General features: G+C 42.2%; 1 protein-coding gene across 9 annotated transcripts in view; it reads right to left on the bottom strand.

Annotated features, from left to right (window-relative positions):
• The window catches only part of SCMH1 (Scm polycomb group protein homolog 1), a 140,814-nt gene that overhangs the window by 10,292 nt on the left and 112,463 nt on the right, over positions 1 to 18,059 (bottom strand). For all 9 annotated transcript variants that reach the window (XM_028160267.2, XM_028160264.2, XM_054720460.1 and 6 more), the window contains 4 exons: positions 17,596 to 17,828; positions 13,095 to 13,221; positions 6,467 to 6,667; positions 4,270 to 4,461 (listed from right to left, as the gene is read on the bottom strand). In XM_028160267.2, the coding sequence (XP_028016068.2) occupies positions 4,270 to 4,461; positions 6,467 to 6,667; positions 13,095 to 13,221; positions 17,596 to 17,828 (753 nt within the window). The remainder of the gene's footprint in view (positions 1 to 4,269; positions 4,462 to 6,466; positions 6,668 to 13,094; positions 13,222 to 17,595; positions 17,829 to 18,059) is intronic.

Here is an 18,059-nt window from a genome sequence, read left to right as displayed (position 1 = left end):
AGTACACTCAGCCAGCTTCTTGATGCCTGGCTAAAGGCCTGTCTGCAAAGGATCTGCTCCTATGCCCTCCACCCCCTTCATATTTGCCTTGTTCTACAGAAACATTCCAAGGACGCTGGAATGTACAGTGGTGAGAATGTGGGCACAGGACCAGAATCTGGGTTAGAATTTGACTCTGCCCTCTGCAGGCAAGGTGTTTCCCTCGGACCTCGTTATAACATAGGAAGCCCCTTTCTTCCAAGGGGCTTGTAAATATCAAAAGGAAGTAGCTATGAAAACCTTTGTAAAGGGAATCTCAGCCTGACATTTCTATACCCAGGCCATGGCCCAACACCAGCAGCAGCCCCTAAGCACTGCACTGCAGAACCTGAAGCAGATTCTGCCTCATCACTGGGTTCTAGACATCAAAACAGCTCCTTAGCCCTGGCCACAGCATTCTCTGCTTATGACGGGGGGTGGGGATGGGTGGGTGTCTCAGGAATTGGATCATATCACTGTCCTTTGTGGTTCTTCTCAGAATTCTGGTGTTTAGACAATGCTTGGGATTCATTTAGGTCCTCTAATAAATAATAAATTCAAGCTCATTGTCTGGCATACAATAAGACCTCTGTGGCAAGATGGTTTAGGATTTTAGAACTGCTTTCTGCTACTCACCTAAAATTTCTTGGTAACCATGGGCTTAATGTCAAATCTAGCATGAGACAGATTTCACCCTTATCTCAGGGAATTTAACTAATGAAGCCCTCCCCTAGAAATGATTCTGAAGAGAGAAGTCTCTGAGGCCCCAGAATACCTAAACCATATCCACTCCCATTCTGCAGGTGAGGTTTCAGATTCCTATTTTCCAGGAGAGATGACTACAGCATTGTCCTGCCTTGAGACAAGGACAGGAACCCAATCCAGAAAGCAAGGCCTGAGTACTGTGCCTGAGCTCCTGCCTTTTATTAGGTGTGTCATCCTCAATAAGTTGTCTTCTCTGAGCACCAATTTCTTCATCTGTAAAATGGAAAAACCACCCTTTGTCATGCTGAGAACATCAAATGAGGAAATGAAATGGGATGAACTTTACAAAGGCTGAAGTTGTTGTTATTCTTCATTCAGAGTTAAGAGTGGCAAACCTACGTATGTTCTCCGCAATAGCTCAAAAAATAGATAAAGTGGAATTTCTGCATTTATCAGCAGGACAATCTCACCTTTCTAGTCCTCATTTTACTCAGTGGAGATAATACCACCTGCCTCACAAGAGCTAACAGATGTGAAAAATAATTATGATGACAATGCCTGTGGCTTACCAGATGCTGATGCAAATCAGTAAGTGTCTTTTCCTCTCAGCAATGCTAAGAATGGTAACTGAAATCTGAATTCTAAATTGAGGGACCTGAAAATCTGGACTGGTGGTACTGGACTAGGCAAGGCCATAAGATCTTATCCTAATGAGATGCAGTGGAAAAAATCAGACCTGAGGCTCTGGGAGGTTCTACTAAAGGCTGATCTGTGAGGCCCTGGCTGCCCTCACTAGGATAAAGCCAGAGACTGCAATGCTTTCAGGCCTGGGGGCTTTAAGAGAGAGGCCAAGGAAATAGGGCTCTGGGTCTCATCCCAGTTTCTATCAAAACAGCTCCGGTTTTAACTTCTATGCACCAGAGTTTCATATCATCTTAACTTTGTAAAAAAAAAAGGAGTTCTGCTAAAACAAAGCAAACTTTGAAACCTCTGGCCCAGGGATCAGAATTTGAGGCTGGAAGACTTGAGTTCTCTATTTCTAGCACAATCACTAGTCAACAATCACTGCCTTTTTCCTGGGATTCAATTTACCCATCTGTAAAATGGAGATGAAAATCCTGAACCTCATAAGGCCAATGTCAATTAAATTTGCTGTTGATATGCTGGAGACAGGAGAACAACCAGCATGAGAGGGAGTTCATTCATTCATTCAACAACATTTGGTTGAGCACTCTTTATTTGCAAGCCACTATGCTAGGGATGGGGTTATGCAAAGGTAAACAGACAGATAAGGATCTTGTCCTTATGCATTTATTTTTAGTGAGTGGCAGATCTTCTCTGAGTATCGTATTGCAAGGCTGACCTTAAAAACCAGAGTTCCCAGCGGAGGGTGACCAGAATACTGGTGAGAAGCAAAGAAGGAAAAACCTGGGAATGTAGAATCTGGAGAACAGTCAGAGACAAAAACCCTAACGGCAGTCATGGGATGGGAAGAGGACTGGGAAGGCAGAGAATGCAACAGTGGGCAGGCATTAAAAGAAGACAGATTTCAGCTATAAAGAGAGGCATTTTCACAATCAGAGGGTCTAACAGTAAGACTGATTGCCAAAGGTGACAGTGAGCAACTTAGCATTAGGAGTATTTAAGCAGAATTCAGATAAGTAAAGGAGCACAGAGGAGTCAGAAATCTAGATGGTGCTCTGACTTGCCTGAGCAGAGTTAAAATGCTCATTTCAGAGAAGCAAATAAAAACTAGGGTGAGAGCAGCTAAGTGGCTGGGAACCCACTATGAGAACCAGAGGTTAGAGAGCACAAGAGGGTGCAAAGTTGACTGAATCTGTCTGAAAATGAGGGAAGGAAAGGGGGACAGCCAATGGTGGAATGTGATAACCCTAGTATTGGTCTCTTTGGTGAGGGGTAAGGATAAGAGGTTAAAGCTTGCTTCCTCTTATCTGAATCAGCAGACAGATGCAAATTGGAATAGAATACCCAGGAAAGGTAATGCCCATAATACCAAATTACCTTGAGGACTGCAGGTCCATGATATGCATTGCTACTAGTCTCTGCATGCTGCTACCAGGACATTTCTCTTAGTTCTTAATGACCATATTCCATTGAGGAATTCGGAGTGGCTATTTCTTTGAGAAATCTGTCTTTAGATTAGCAGCTACACTCATGGACATGCTACTCCCTTTCATGTATCTGCTCTTCCAGAATCCCAGGCGGGCTTTACTTTCATAACTGAAGTACAACTTAGAGTTCCTGATTGCCTATAGCTGGGGACATTTCATAGCCTGCCTTTGTCTGCACCAACTTCACCATGCTCAGCCCTGACTCCAAGTGGGACATTCTAACTCTAGGTGAGAATGCCTTTTTCTGTTCTCAGAGATTCTGATGCTGAAAGAACACAATTTAGAGCAGGTTAGGTAAGAAAAAGGATCAATGACGGGGTCACAAATATGTCTGCGCAGACCAGATGGCCTGGTCCCCACAAGCAGTATTTGAAAGTCAGGTATATTTTTATAAGTTATGTAAGCAATGCTCATTTGGATGCAAAAATAAAGGGGGTGGTGGTGGCGGGGGCTGGGTGAGTAGTCACTTCCCTGAGCACATTCTTCAGAAGTGGCACTTTATCACAAGTGATTCTGCTAAGATAATAATAAAAAGATTACTAGGGAAGGCAGTGTGAGAACAAGACTGGTTAGAGAAGGTCAGAAGAGGGCACCTTTCAGACTTATATGCTCCCCCATCAACAGACAGCACAGCTCTGAAGCTGACAGCACCACCTCTCCACTCCTCAGGCCAGGACAAAGTCCGCAGGACTCCTTTAAAGGCCTATCCTCCCTCTCTCAACAATGACCTACCTCGCTACGTTTAGGGCCGAGCTTTCCTTCCCTCCCTGTGGTCTGTGTCCTGGGCTCCAGATTAGAGATGCTGCGTTCCATTCACTCTTTAACCTCTCTCGGAAGTGCTTAGTCACTGATCCGGCCACGTGGCATCCGCTTTCCCGTTGTGGGTCTGGTATGTTAACTAAGAAAGTTATTTTCCAGCCTAGTTAGAAACAGCAGGAACTTGAATTGACTTGCTAGACTGGCAGTGCAGGAGGAGTTAGGGCTACGTGCCAAAGGAAAGAGTAGATGGCCAATCACCAAGGAGCACATTTCTCAATCTGTAGCTTGAGACTAAACCTTCCTGCTGGCAAGGGAGATCTATGGTAGGCCTTTGCTGCCAGACTCACACTGGGAGACGTACTGTGACTCCACATGCAGTTTGGAGCTCAGAAGAGGATTCGTGAACCACCTTTTTTTAGGGACAAAACCAGAGGAAAGAAAGTTCATTCTACAGAGAGGGGACAAAATCCCAAAGAGACAGTAAAGATGAGAGAAAACCAAAAAGTCCCAGATGGGGCAAAGGTTAAGGACAGAAAACCAGACTTCTGGATAATAGGTGCCAGGCTAGCAGGTCAGAGGGCTGATCCCAGGCCCTCCCTAGAGCTGCTACTAGCCCTGCCCCCTTTCTTAGCCCAGGCCCCATCCCAGCTCCTACCTGGTAGGTACCTGTCGTGGCTGTGGCTGTACTCTGTGTTGGTGAGTGACAAGTGAGTCTGTGTAAAAGGCTGGTTGCCAAACAGATTGTCACTGTGAAGGTTGTGGCAGAGTTTCTCCAGGAAGCGGAGAACGTAGGTGATGCTGTTGACTGCTGGGAGGTTGAGGGTGTGTTGTTCTCGATCAAACACGGCTGTGAAGTGAAGTAAACAGGGCTGAGCATGTCAGGCAGGCAGTTCAGTGCAGCGCTGGGCAGGCCAGCCCACAGCGTGTCTCAGGCTTACCTGGTTACACAAAGGCAATCAGTGCCCACGTTTCCTCCCTCCCTCCCACCCTCCCTCGAGGGTTTGATTTTTGCCTCCAACTCCAAAGGGCTTGCAGTAATGGGAGTGGCCAGGCCAAGTCTGTTGCACCCGGGGCTCTGGAAGGATTTTACTCAACTTGTGAAAACAACTGTGAACATAATTCTATCTGCTCCATCAGTTGGCTGGGCCTCATCCAGGAAATCTGTTCATTTAGGGTGCTATTTCCATAAGAACTGCCCAAGAACAGAGGAACTGGGCCGAAGAGAATACAGCCATTGCCAGCAATGGTTTGGGCACACAATCCGATCTGTATAAGAGCACTAGAATTTCAGCAACATTTGGAACTATGCCATGCTTCGTTTTATTTTACTCTATTTCTATTCAAAAAGTATCTGTCTAGTCTTTAAAAAGCTAAAAGCCTCTGCATTTGTCTCTGAGAGCAGCAGGAAATGGGGTGTGGGGGGGATAGACTGTTCTCAGAAACCAATTTTGGGGCAGAGAAAGTACCCTATAGGAGGTGTAGGTGATTGCCCTAAAAAGAGGCAGTGAACCTGTGAACTGGTGGGTCACAGTTTGGTTCCCGGTTAGGGCATGTGCCCGGGTTGCAAGCTTGATCCCCAGTGGGAGGTGTGCGGGAGGCAGCCAGTCAATGATTCTCTCATCATTGATATTTCTTTCTTTCCCTCTCCCTTCCTCGCTGAAATCAATAAAAATATGTTAGAGAGGGGGGGGGGGGGGAGAGAGAGAGAGAGAGAGAGAGAGAGAGAGAGAGAGAGAGAGAGAGAGAGAGAGAGAGAGAGGCAGTGAAGAAGCCAGGTCCCTGCAGACTGTTGCACAAAAGCAAAGGAGAGACTAGGGCGTGTCCTCTGCCTCAGAAGGAAAGGAAAGCTTGATTTCCTATGCAGTTCTCAGCCTTCTGCAACAATGCCTTCTTGGCTTGCCCCATCCTCTTCTCAGGCAATTACTCTTGTCTGGGCTCTGACACTACCCTGTACATACTTCTCTGTTATAACACCTCTCGCCGTGAGATATTCTTCCTTTTCCACCAGGGCAGAGTCTGAGCCTGTCATCTTCCGTTCTCCCCTTCCCCCGGCCAGTGTCTGGCAATAACCTCCGACATATAGTAAGGGCTCAATAAATGTTGCTGAAAGAATACAGTTGGATTATTCATGGGATTTTCCATGTCAACTGTTTCCTGAGGTTGGATATTGCAACTCGTTAGAAGGAAGGGGCAAGAGATTATGGAGGCGCATACAGTTAAGACTGAAAGGCTTTAGGTCAAGTCTTCATAGGTTTGATGGGTAAAGAATAGGGTTTTGGACTTATGAGAACTGAAAGAGAACAGGGGCACAGCAGAAAAAGTAAATATTCTCAGTGAAAACAACAGAACACTGTGCAGCTGACTCATCTCATAGCGGGAAAGGAAGAGGGAATGACTCTTTCCTCTCTGCCCTGGCAGTCAACTCCCTTGGATCAGGGCTGGCTTTGAACTGGGAAGCTAAGGAGTTAAAAGATCGAGAAAAGAATATATGGTTCCCTCACGCCAGGTGGGAGGCCATGGCAGTCTAGAGAAACTCTCCTGTTGCCATAGTACAGCCCCCTTTTGATTCTTCTAGCTCCCAGAATACCTTTAAAACAACACACTCATATATTTTCTGTATGGAGCAGTTAAGCAGGTCCACAGTAGAGGCATCTGTTTAGAGGCTCAGTTAAGATCTAAACAGAGTCCGTGTGGGTATTCTACTTGGCAGAGGTGCTCAGGGCGTTGTAAGTGAGGATTCTCTGAGGAAGGGATACCTTCACACTTCTCCAGAGCCTTTAGGTGTGAAGTGGGAATCAGGATGCCCTGTCAGAAATTAGCCAATTGAGAAGGTCTCGCCCAAGGGAGCTTACCTGAGATAATCTCACCACTGTGGCCCTGCTTGAGGAAGCTGAAGACAGTTTTCTGGTGATAAGCACAGTCGATGCAAGCCTGGACAGCCTGCTGCAATACCACAGAGGCACGGGCTGGCCCAAAATGGTCAGGGAGCTGCTGGACCTTCTTCTTATCTAAGTGGGGGCCTGTGCTGCCGTTCTTGTTTAAGTAAATACAAACTGCAGGAGACAAATAATGAAATTTAAAAAGCTTAATGAGTCCATGGGGTAGAGAAGTTGGACAAGTGTTCTCTTCAGTCTTTTGTACCCTGGACTCTCGTCCTGAGCAGGTCTCCCAGCTGCTAAGCTGGTGACACACTGTGGGAGGAGGTAGAGGGTGGCTGTGCCCAGCTGCTGCCAGCCCAAATTGCATGACCAAAGGCTCTGGGAACATAGCCTGCTGGAAGAACAGCCTGACCAAAAGCCAAGGCATGGAACTTGCACTTTGCTTTTTGTGCACTGAAAAAAAAATTTAAACAATTTCCCCGATATGTGTACTTTCATTTTTGGTGCTTGGTTGCTCACATATTCTTTGTGTATCTTACCTTATATGTTTAAGGAATTGTGGGATTATGGAAATTTAAAGAGAGAGAGAGAGAGAGAGAGAGAGAGAGAGAGAGAGAGAGAGAGAGAGAGAGAGAGTGTGTTCAGCCTTGGACTTAGAATGGTCGCACCATTGGTCACTTGCCTTGTTTTCTGTTCTGGGCCTTGGAGTCCCCTTTTTATCTTCTATATCAACACTCAGGTCCAAGAAAGTAGTAAAAGAATTTTTAAAAAGGAATAAAGAAAAATATGATAAGGGCTTGAGGGTCCCATCCAGGTATTTGTTTGTTTCAGTAGTTTCTCCTGTCATGATAGCTGGGCACTCCCCTAACTGCAACCCTCCACCTGGCACCGTGGTGGGGAAGGGCTCGCTAAAGAGGCGGTCCTAAACAGAATTATTTCCTTGGTCTCCCGAAGGACTCCCGAAGCCTGCTCAGCTATGACACTCTCCCTGCTGATTTGCCTTCCAGGCTTCCATTTCAGTAGGGGATACTCTCCTTTCTCACACTGTCATGGCTCACTAACTGAAGGAGTTGGAGGACAAAACGTCTCTTTTTTTTATTAAAGACAAACAGGATAAGAGAAGTAGCTGTGTGGGCTGTGGATGAAATGCTGCCCTTTTTGGGTCTCATGTTTACCATCAGTAAAATGAGGGGGCTGAGCTCTCCTGGGACTCTCCCACTTTTATCATTCTAAGGGGAAGCAAGATGGAGAGAAGAAATGGAAAATAGAAAGGAGGAGGAGTGATATGGAAGGTGAGAGGTGAAAATAAAGAAAGGAAAAAAGGAGAAATAAAATGAATTGAAATAAATATTTAACTTTGTTTTCTCATAAAACCCACTAAAATGAGCCAGATAACAGAGAGAAGACAACATACAATTTCGGAAGCTGGAAAGCAGACTGGCAAAGTAGTAATGACTCAGCAGACCTAAGAAAGCTAAATCCTTAACCAAGAGTGGGCAATGTTGAGAACCAAGCTGTTTCATCTTATAATTCACAAAAGGCCCAAGAATGGGCCAGTGCCTCTGGAGGTGGGTGTGGAGGTAGATCTAATAATTGAAGGATTGGTTGAAGTCTGTTAAGAAGTGGGACTTCCATGTCAAAACGTGACTCGTTTGCTGAAAACAAAATAAATAAAAATGAAAGAACTCAGAGATAAGAAGAGTAATGAAAATAAATGAAACATTATAAGAATATTCATAGCAACTTAGTCATACTAGTTCTAAACCCAAATGTCCATAAACAAGAGAGTAGATATAAAAATTGTTGTATATTCACTTATTGAAATACCACGTGACTATAAAAAAAATATTGATAGAGAGCTTCTCACAAACATTATTTTGAGAGAAACAAACCAGATGGGAAAGAGTATACTATATGTAGTATATCAATTTATATTAAGTTCCAGAACAGAAAAATCTAATCTACAGTGATAGAAATAAAAATAAAGATGAGAGTGAAGACTGTAAGGAGGCATGAGGTGACTTCTGGGGAGTGGAGAATGGGCAGAAATGACTTTTAACTCAATTGGGGTAGTTCATGGGTGCTTACACTGATTATAATTCATCAAATTGTACACTTAAGGTTTGTATATTTCACTGTATGGGAACTCCACCTAATTAAGAAACACAAAGAAAAATATAACCAGCCCAGTAATGATTAAAAAAAGAAATTCTACACGGATTAAAAGGGTGAAATATAAAAGACAAACAATGAAACCCTTAGAAGAATGTGGCAGTTTTAAAACATGGCCCCAAAATTCTTTGACATTCCTTACATCAATCTCTGTGATATTGGACCAATAGACTATAGTGGAAATGACACTGCCAGTTTCTGAGCTTAGGGCTGAAAAAACTAGCAGTTTCCACTTCCTGTTTCTTGGGACATTCACTTCTGGAACCCACCTACCATGTGTGAGGAGGCAAGGCTACCCCGGGTGAGGTCCATGTGGAGAGAAACCAATAGGCAAAACCAACTTGTCAGCATGTGGTGGAAGTGATCCTCCAGCCCTGGTCAGCCTGCCACAGCTGACACTGCATGGAACAGAGACAAGCTGCTGCCACTCAGCCCTGCCCACCTTGTTGTTTTCAGCCATTAAGTTTTGTGGTGGTTTGTTATGTAGCAAAAGATTATTGGAACCGAAGGTAGTATCAGAAATAGGGTGCTCCAGTAACAAAGCCTGGCACACATGACACTGACTTTGGGACTGGGCAGCAGAAAGAAGCATAAAGGGCCACAAAGAGAGTGTTGAGAAGGCCATCAATGAAGACTTAAAGGAAAGTGAGAAAAATCTTATTGGAAGATGGAGGACAGGGGACACTTAAAGGAAAGTGAGAAAAATCTTATTGGAAGATGGAGGACAGGTGGAAAGTTAGACAGCACTGTCACTTGAAGTAACATAGAAATAGGAAATGTACCTGATAAATTCAATGAAATAGCTAAGGTGATTTTACTCCCTGTGATAAGAGTACAAAATGAGAGGAATCAGCTTAAAACAAACATACAGTCTAATGTAAAACATAAAAAAGCCTAGGACTTGCAGAGTTCACAAATAAAATTGCTTCTCATTCACAGTCTCTCCATAAGACAAACAACCCTAAATTGAGAAAGGGTCAAATCCAGAATGGGGAAGAAAATCTCTTGTTACAATGTCAGAATGATTTTAAATCTATGCTCCATAGACTCTTTGAGACCAAAAGGCCCTATAAGAATCTCAAGGGCAAATCTTCTCTCCCTTAAACAATAGGATTTTTAAGAATCTTAAGGGCATTGTCTCACAGTAGCCCAAGCTAGAGAAGGATTTATCTTCAAGAGATCTGTGATTGTAGCTTTTGTCTAATGAAGTAAATCCCAATAGTATACATAGAAAACCCCTCAAGTTTCTAGGAGAATCATTCTGGTGGAAGATTTGCCTGCTATGATTAAAAAAGGACAAGAGCTGGTACTAAATGAATCCTTTAGACCCCCAATCTTTTACCGGCAATCTTAGTTTTCTCATGGAAAAGGAATGATGATTCAGAGGACAGAAACATGAGTAATGATAAAAAGTCCTAGAAAGTAGTATTGGATCTAACTAATGAATTGTCAACATGTGCCCAGCTAGATTTCTATAGACCAGTGACTGCTATGTGGCTCTTGTTTTTTTCTTTGAACAGATGTATCTATAAGTTATCCTCGGCCTGTCCCACCATTGTATGTTGCGTATGTGGGGAACAGACAATATGCTTCTTTTCTTTCCCCAGTGTGTCTCATTATTATTTTATATTTTAAAATATTTTTACTAAATTTATTGGGGTGACATTGGTTAGTAAGATTATATGTTTCAAGTGTACAATTCCATAATATATCATCTATATATTTCATTGTGTGTTCACCACCCAAAGTCAAGTCTCCTTCTGTCATCATATATTTGACCCCCATTACCCTTTTCATCCTTCCCCCCTTCCTCTCTGGTAACCACCATATCAGTTAACATGTTTCTTTAGTTCACAGGTCATTGGAGAACTACACTTAAGGAGCTGTACCCAAGAACTGCATCTGAGAGGTCTGATTTGCGCCTGGATCTGATTTAGATGACAAAATCCTACATCTGGAGCCTGGTGCTGTAAACTGATGAGACTTTTCATGGGGAATCTTGCAGGAGGAAGAACAAATTTTTCAAGTGGGAAGAAAATGTAAATAATTTATGTACAGAGAATGGACTAAGGTGGTTTTAGAACATGGTCAATAAATCTTTGACTCTCCTCACATTGAAAGGTAGGGCCTATTTCCCTTCTCATGAATCTGGGCTCTGACTGTTTGATCAATAGAATATGGTGGAAATGATGCTCAAACATTAAAAAAATGGTATCCTTCACTTCCTATCTCTTGAAACACTGGCTCTTGCAACCCAGCCACCATGGTATGAGGAAGCCCAAGCTACCCTTTGGAGAAGTCTGTGAAGAACTAACATCCAGCACCAACTTTGCTAGCCATGTGAACAAACCATCTTGAAAGTGTATCCTCCAACCCCTGTTGAGCCACCCTGACTAATGCCAAGGGGAAGAGCAACGAGCTGTCCTAATTTTAAAATAGTTGAATATATTGATATTACCTTTTCCAGGTATATAAAAGGTCATAAGCCATTTTTTTTATAGTTTATACTTACTGTCTTGTTTTTAAAATCCTTCCCAATATTAAGGTCATAAAGATATTTTTGTATACTGTCATGTTTTAGTTTTCTACTGCATCCATGATATCAGAATTGGAGGTTGTAGCCCTAGCCATTTTGGCTCAGTGGATAGAGCATCACCCTGTGGACCGAAGGGTCCTGGGTTCTGGTCAAGGGCACATGCCTGGGTTGTGGGCTCAATCCCCAGTAGGGGGCATGCAGGAGGCAGCCGATCAATGATTCTCTTCCTCATTGATGTTTCTATCTCTCTCTTCCTCTCTGAAATTGATCATATATATATATATATATATATATATATATATTTAAAAAGAATTGGAAGTTGTAAAAAAAAAAAAAAAGTTCAGAGAAGGGTCCAGCATATAAGGAGCTTGGAAGTACCTACTTCATCCTAACAGTAAGTAAAAAACTGAACAAACGAAAAAATCAACAATCCTTTTTAAATCCATCAGAGAAGTGAGGTCACAGGGCAAACTGCTATCCCCAAATTTGGAAAGATAGACAGGTGGATATAGAGAATCACAATTTACTAGAACAGAAACCTATGAGCAGAAACCTCCACAGGAACCAGAGCCAAGGTAGGAAAATCTAAACTGTAATTGACAAATTGCTGGAAGCTCAGTGTGGACAAATCTGATAGTTAAAAACTCTAGGGGGCCTAGTCATGTTGGGGGATCCCCACTTTTGTGAGTTTTACCTCCGGAAGCTTGAACAGGTTCTCACAGGGAATATGGGAGAAAAATCCCCTCCAGCTCCCAGTAGGGGAGTGGTAAAGGAAACATTGTGTACTACTTCAGCGCTTTCTGTCCTTAACAAGGTCTGCCCTCAGGAGAAACTATTGCACCAGAGTTTAACCTGCTGGGGTTTTATCAGAGCCTAACCTATCTGGGAGAAGCAATACCCAAATCCAACGCCCTCCAGCCATGCTATCCCACTGGTAGGGAGACTAAGAAGCACTGGTGAAATTCCTAGTCCAGGGGCGCAGGCTCACCAAAAGACTAAGAGCTACTCGTAGGACTATAGAATACTTCTCCCTTTTCACTTCAATGTCACATTATTAAGAGCCTATTTACAAAAATTCCTTTTAAGAAGTACATCACATTTGGCTCTCAAAAAAAAAAAAAAAATTACAAGGTATACTAAAAGGCAAAAAATGCAATTCAAAGAGACAGAGCAAGTATCAGAATCAGATTCAGATATGGCAGGGATGTTGGAATTATTAGATTGGGAATTTAAAACAATTATGGTTAATATACTAGGGGGGGCATTTAATGGATAATGCAGCATACAAGACAGATGGGCAAGGTATACAGAGAGATGAAAACTCTTAAGAAGAATTTAAAAAAATTCTAGAGATCAAAAACATTGTCACAGAAATGGAGAACACCTTTGATGGCTCATTAGTAGACTGGACATGGCTGACGAAAGAATTGCTGAGATTGAGGATATCTTAATAGAAATTTCCAAAACTGAAAAGCAAGTAGAAAAAAAAACACTTACCCCCTCCTCCACAACAACCCAGAATAGACTATTCAAGAACTGTGGGACAGCCCTGGCCAGTGTGCTCGCAGTGGTTAGAGAGTCAGCCCATGCACAGAAGGGTCTAGGGTTCGATGCCCAGTCAAGGGCATGTACCTGGGTTGCAGGAAGAGACATTCTCATAGTTTTTTGGTTTTTTGTGTGGCTATTGACAAACTGATGTAAAGTTTCTTTGATTGTTTTTTGACAGGATGGAGGTTTCCCTGAAACTATTTCAGATGCCAAAGATAAATTTTTTTACAAAAACATTTTATTTAGGTTTATAAATGGACAGGGGGTTAATATTGGTGCAAGACGAGATAGTACTGACACAGGGACCTGGGGCTTGTTGCAGCTAGTACTATGATCTGTTCTTACCTGTGGGGGCCTGCATGGCTGAGCTGGGGATGGTTGCAGCATCTTGGGGTACAGTGCTGGTGTCCGGTTCAGGGGTGCTGGTTGTTGGTGAGGTGGGTGGTGGGTTCAGCAAAGTCCGAGGTTTTCTCTGTCAAAATGGATGGGGGAAAATTTGCTACCCATGATAGGTTAACTTGTCTTCTTACTCCTCTATTCTAGTACTTAATTCACCCATGAAATGAAAATATATTTGTAGATGGGACTGTGTTTTATCTTTTTTCCCCCACACAGCATCTTGTCCAAAGCTGTACATGCTTAGTAAATATTTTCTGAATCTATGCACAAGAATCTGGGTTTCTGTACAGCCAGAGATTAACTCACTCTCTTTTATACTAGATTCAATATTATGATTTTAAGTTCCAGATTTTGTATTAGTTGTGCAGACAAAAGCAAAAAAATATCGTGGCTTAAGTCTACTTTGACATTATTTGGTACTTTCTCTTTCTTGAAAAATGGAAATGTACCTTTTCCTAACTCTACACACTACTATCCTCTGCCTACCTCTTGTGCTCATTACCTGCCATTTATTATCTTCGGCCTTATACTCTTAATAATCTCTAACTATAATACTTCTCTAAAAACCATACCTGGTCCACATCTTTATACTAATAAACCATCCCTTCTGTTTGAAATTTCCTCTCTTTTTTTTATCTGACAAATATCTAGATTTTCTCTAGTTATTGTCTCTTTTGTGCTATCTCTGTCCTTTGCATTGTTGCACTTGTCACATGTATTGTCATTATATACTTATGTACTGCTGTACCCGATTAGCCTGGAGCTCCCTGAGAGTCTCATTTGGAGTACCATTCCTAGCATGATACTTGGCATATAAGTGTCAATACTGTTTTTCAATGAAGCATACAGTATAGAATACCAATGATGGGGGAAGTAGTAACGATGATTTGAGAGACGCCTAGCATCTCTCCTATGCTGGTCAGGGCAGCCTTTGGGGGAGAAGGATCTTAGAAGGTTCTTTCCAAGATAAAGTTTTCTAAAAGCCTTTCTGAATGCAAGGAAAACATATTCATCACTGAGGTCCAGAAACCCCTTTTACTAAATGTCATGTAGGGTCACACTGCTGGAAGCTGTATAAACCTGTCTGCCTTCTAGGAGTGTTATTATTTAAAGAGACAGCACCAATGACAGAAAGTATATACTAAAAGATGGCCTTGCCTGTGAAAGGAATCACACAAACACTTATGAAAGCATACGTGGGCTATGAACAACCCCTCATAGTTTTGATATTGTGAAAAGTATAAATCCAAATAAACCATGAGTTGGGGTAGAAAGGTTCAACTTCACTGAGTTGGTGGTAGAATTTCCTGAGTCCCTGAAGGAACAATCCTGGTAAGTAAGGTGTCCAAATATTGTAGAAGAAACCAGAAAAATGGAGAGCATTATTATTATTTGAGATAGGTGCAATTACATGCATTATATCTATTCATATATTACTCCATCTCCATTTTATGGGGCTCACAGCCTTACTCAAAGTCACACATGTGGTAACAAATGGAGATGAGATATAAAACTAAGTATGCCTGGTTTCAAAGCCTCTAGTCACAAGACCACTTTGCTTCACAAAGGAATATAAAAGTTATGGGTTGAATGGAAAGGATATACACTTATAGCAGTAGGTAAAAAGGACAGGAAGGGGAATTAGCGAGTCAAATGCCAGGCCATTAAAATACAGGATAAGATGAGAATTACTGCTTTCATGAGGTTTGAAAGAAAGAGGACTCTGGCTACTATATTTGGGACTGCCTGAGGAAACAGAGCAGAGGCAATCATAGTCACAGTCCTTAGGTTCCGAAGGATCTTAAAGGTCATTTAATCAACCTTCCATCGCAGTATTTCTATTTCCTTGTCTCTGAAAACACCCCTTCCATACAGTCATCCAGTCACTGATAAAATACCTCTAATGATAGGGCATCACTACTTCTATTTTGGAATAGATTTAACTAAATATAGACTTTTAGTTAAATTTCCTTTATCCTGAGACAAAACCTGTCTGCTTGAGCTTCTGCTTATTTGGTTCTGATTCTGTCTTTGGAACCTTACAGACAAGTTTTCTCCCTCTTTAATTTGACTGTCCTCAAAATGTCTTCACATAATCAAAAGCACAGCTTCTCTAGCCTTGTAATCCTAGGGTCTTCAGGCTTTCCTCCAAACATGAGAATGAGAAGAGAGTTATGGAGACAAAAATGAATCAGGGCCTGGGGTAGGGGTTAGTGGTAGTAGGTCAGGAGCATTACATGTTATATACAAAGATCAGGATGTGACATCAAGAATTCAAAGCCAATAAGTAAGAAACAATCTCAATTAGAACATCATCACTCAAACCATCCATCCATCCACCCACCCACCCATCCATCCATCCTGCATATACTGAACATCTCTCAAGAGACTGAGATATAAGGCACTATAGAAAAACGAGAGAAGAAAAAGATTAGGTTCTCAACCTTAAGGAGCTTACATTCTAGAAGGACTGAAGTCAGCTGGAGCTAAGAAACAAACAAACAAAAACCCAATCAATTAACAAACAAAACCTAGGGAAGAACTTGTGAGATTGGTGGAGTTCCCAGGAGGACTGGGTATCATCTCCAGAGTGGAAGTCAGGTAGTCTAGTTCAGGAGGAAGCTGCAGAGAAATCCTGAAAGGTAGGGAGGGAGTGGAGAAGGTGATGCCAAAGGAAGCCCTAGAGAAGAAGCTGAGGAACTTTCATATAAGTGGTTTCCGTAGGGAAGATATGCATGAAGAACTGGTCATGCATAGTGAACAATGCTCAGTGAAGCCTGACTCAGGAATCTTTTCCTACACTAAAGGTAAGTGTTATCTCCCTCAAGAAATGCGAGAGAGTGATTATGTGGTAGGGCAGCAGTGACTTTGAAACTAGAAGTTTTTGTGACCCATCTCTGTTTATTAGTTATGTGACGCCAGAGAAGTCATATCTCTAAGTATCAATTTACTTAACTCTTAAATAACATTAACACTACACATCTCCTAGAGCAGGTGTCCTCAAACTACGGCCCACAGGCCACATGCGGGTGTTTTTGCTGTTTTGTTTTTTTACTTCAAAATAAGATATGTGCAGTGTGCATAGGAATTTGTTCATAGTTTTTTTTAAACTATAGTCTGGCCCTCCAACGGTCTGAGGGACAGTGAACTGGCCCCCTGTTTAAAAAGTTTGAGGACCCCTGTCCTAGAGTTTTGTGAAGAATATGTGATATGTAATGGTATAGAGCCTGATATAGAGCCTGATATTTAGTAGGTATTCAATAATTTTTTTTTTAAAGAAGGGGCAGGAATAGAAAAAATACATTTACAAAGTCAATTTCCTCTTTTTGTTTACAAGCCTGGGCATCCACTTTGGGTAGATTAACAATCAGGAGCAGGGCTTTCATCTATGGAAGACAGACCAGAATTCCCTTGAATGTGAGTAACTTTCAAAGTCAAAATTTGTTTGTTATCCATACTATCCTATGTCTAATATAACCTACTCCCAGGTAAATAGCTAAATAGGGATTACAACTTAGTAAATTCCTCTTAAAAGTATACACAAGGTGAAGAATAGGGCCAGACATACCCCTTTCCAGGAAGGATGTATATGGATGAGTTATCCCTTTATAGTCCTTTACTAGTGGCCCAGTGCACAAAATTTGTGCATGGTGGTGGGGGGGAAGAGGGGGGGGCGGATTCCTCAGCCCGGCCTGCACCCTCTCCAATCTGGGACTCCTTGGGGATGTCCGACTGCCGGTAAGTACAACACAGATGAGTAAGAGCCTATAATCTGATAAATAAAATTATTGGGAGGTACTGTTTTGAGGTATTATTACATATTCCCACACATTCTTTGTTTTCTCTTTTTCCTCTCTCCAAGGTAAGTAGCTGGTTCTGCCTTTATTGCTAATGGAGAAAAGATTCAACAGAACATTCTGGATGGTGGCTACCTGGGTGTAGACATAGGTAAACATTTATTGAGCTGTACAATTGAGATTTTTGTATTTTACCTGGACATTTGGCTCTTATGTTTGCATAAACATAAGCAGTGGCTTCTAACCCATAGGTTAGAATCATTCAGGGACAATTAAATTTACTGTTGGCTGAATACTCTCCAAATCAGCAAAATCAGAATCTATGGAAATTGAACAGAATTGGAACACTAATTTCTGAAGGGGTAGACTTGTTGTTTGGAATATTTTACACACAAGCACACACACACACACACACTCCTCAAGTAATTTCCATGAACAGCTATCATTGAAAATCAACACCCAAGGGACCCCGCAGTTGGGGCCTGGTGCTGCCCGCCCCAACTGCGTATGCAAATTTACCCGCCATTTTTGTTGGGTTAATTTGCATATCACTCCTGATTGGCTGGTGGCGTAGAGGAGGTACGGTCAATTTACATGTTTGTCTATTATTAGGTAAGAATCCTTTCTGGAAAAACCACATTTTTACCTACCTTACTGCCAGGTTTGGGACCTCTCTTCTTTGGGAATTTCAAAGGTTCAGCTGACTTGGATGGGGTAGCGATGGGATGGGGAATTAGGGGCTTGGGTGTCCGGCCCCGCTTCTTTCCTGTTTTACGCCCCCTCTGCCCTGGTTGATGCTCCAAGTCAGTTTTGGTGCTGCTGTGGATGCTGGGCTTCTCAGTGTTCACATCAGACGTAGGATAGGGACTCTTTGGAATCACAACTGTAAGATAAAGACTCATTCTATCACCTCTTCCTCCCACCTGTATTCCCATCCCAGCTGGAGGGGAAAAAAAAGACTTCTTACTTCTACTTGGGTAGTTTTATCCCAAAAAGCTAGTTTCCTGGCATCTGACCTAAATATTAGAAAATCTCAGAAGAGAACTGAAGTTAGATTGGCTAGAATTGGAAGTTTAATTATTTCTGGTATATGCAGTAGAAAAATATTAAAAAT

Source organism: Eptesicus fuscus, chromosome 9 (genome assembly GCF_027574615.1).
Source record: "Eptesicus fuscus isolate TK198812 chromosome 9, DD_ASM_mEF_20220401, whole genome shotgun sequence".
Lineage (NCBI taxonomy): Eukaryota > Metazoa > Chordata > Mammalia > Chiroptera > Vespertilionidae > Eptesicus > Eptesicus fuscus.
The sequence above is the reverse complement of the archived record's forward strand: the minus strand, read 5'-3'. Positions and strand labels throughout refer to the sequence as shown.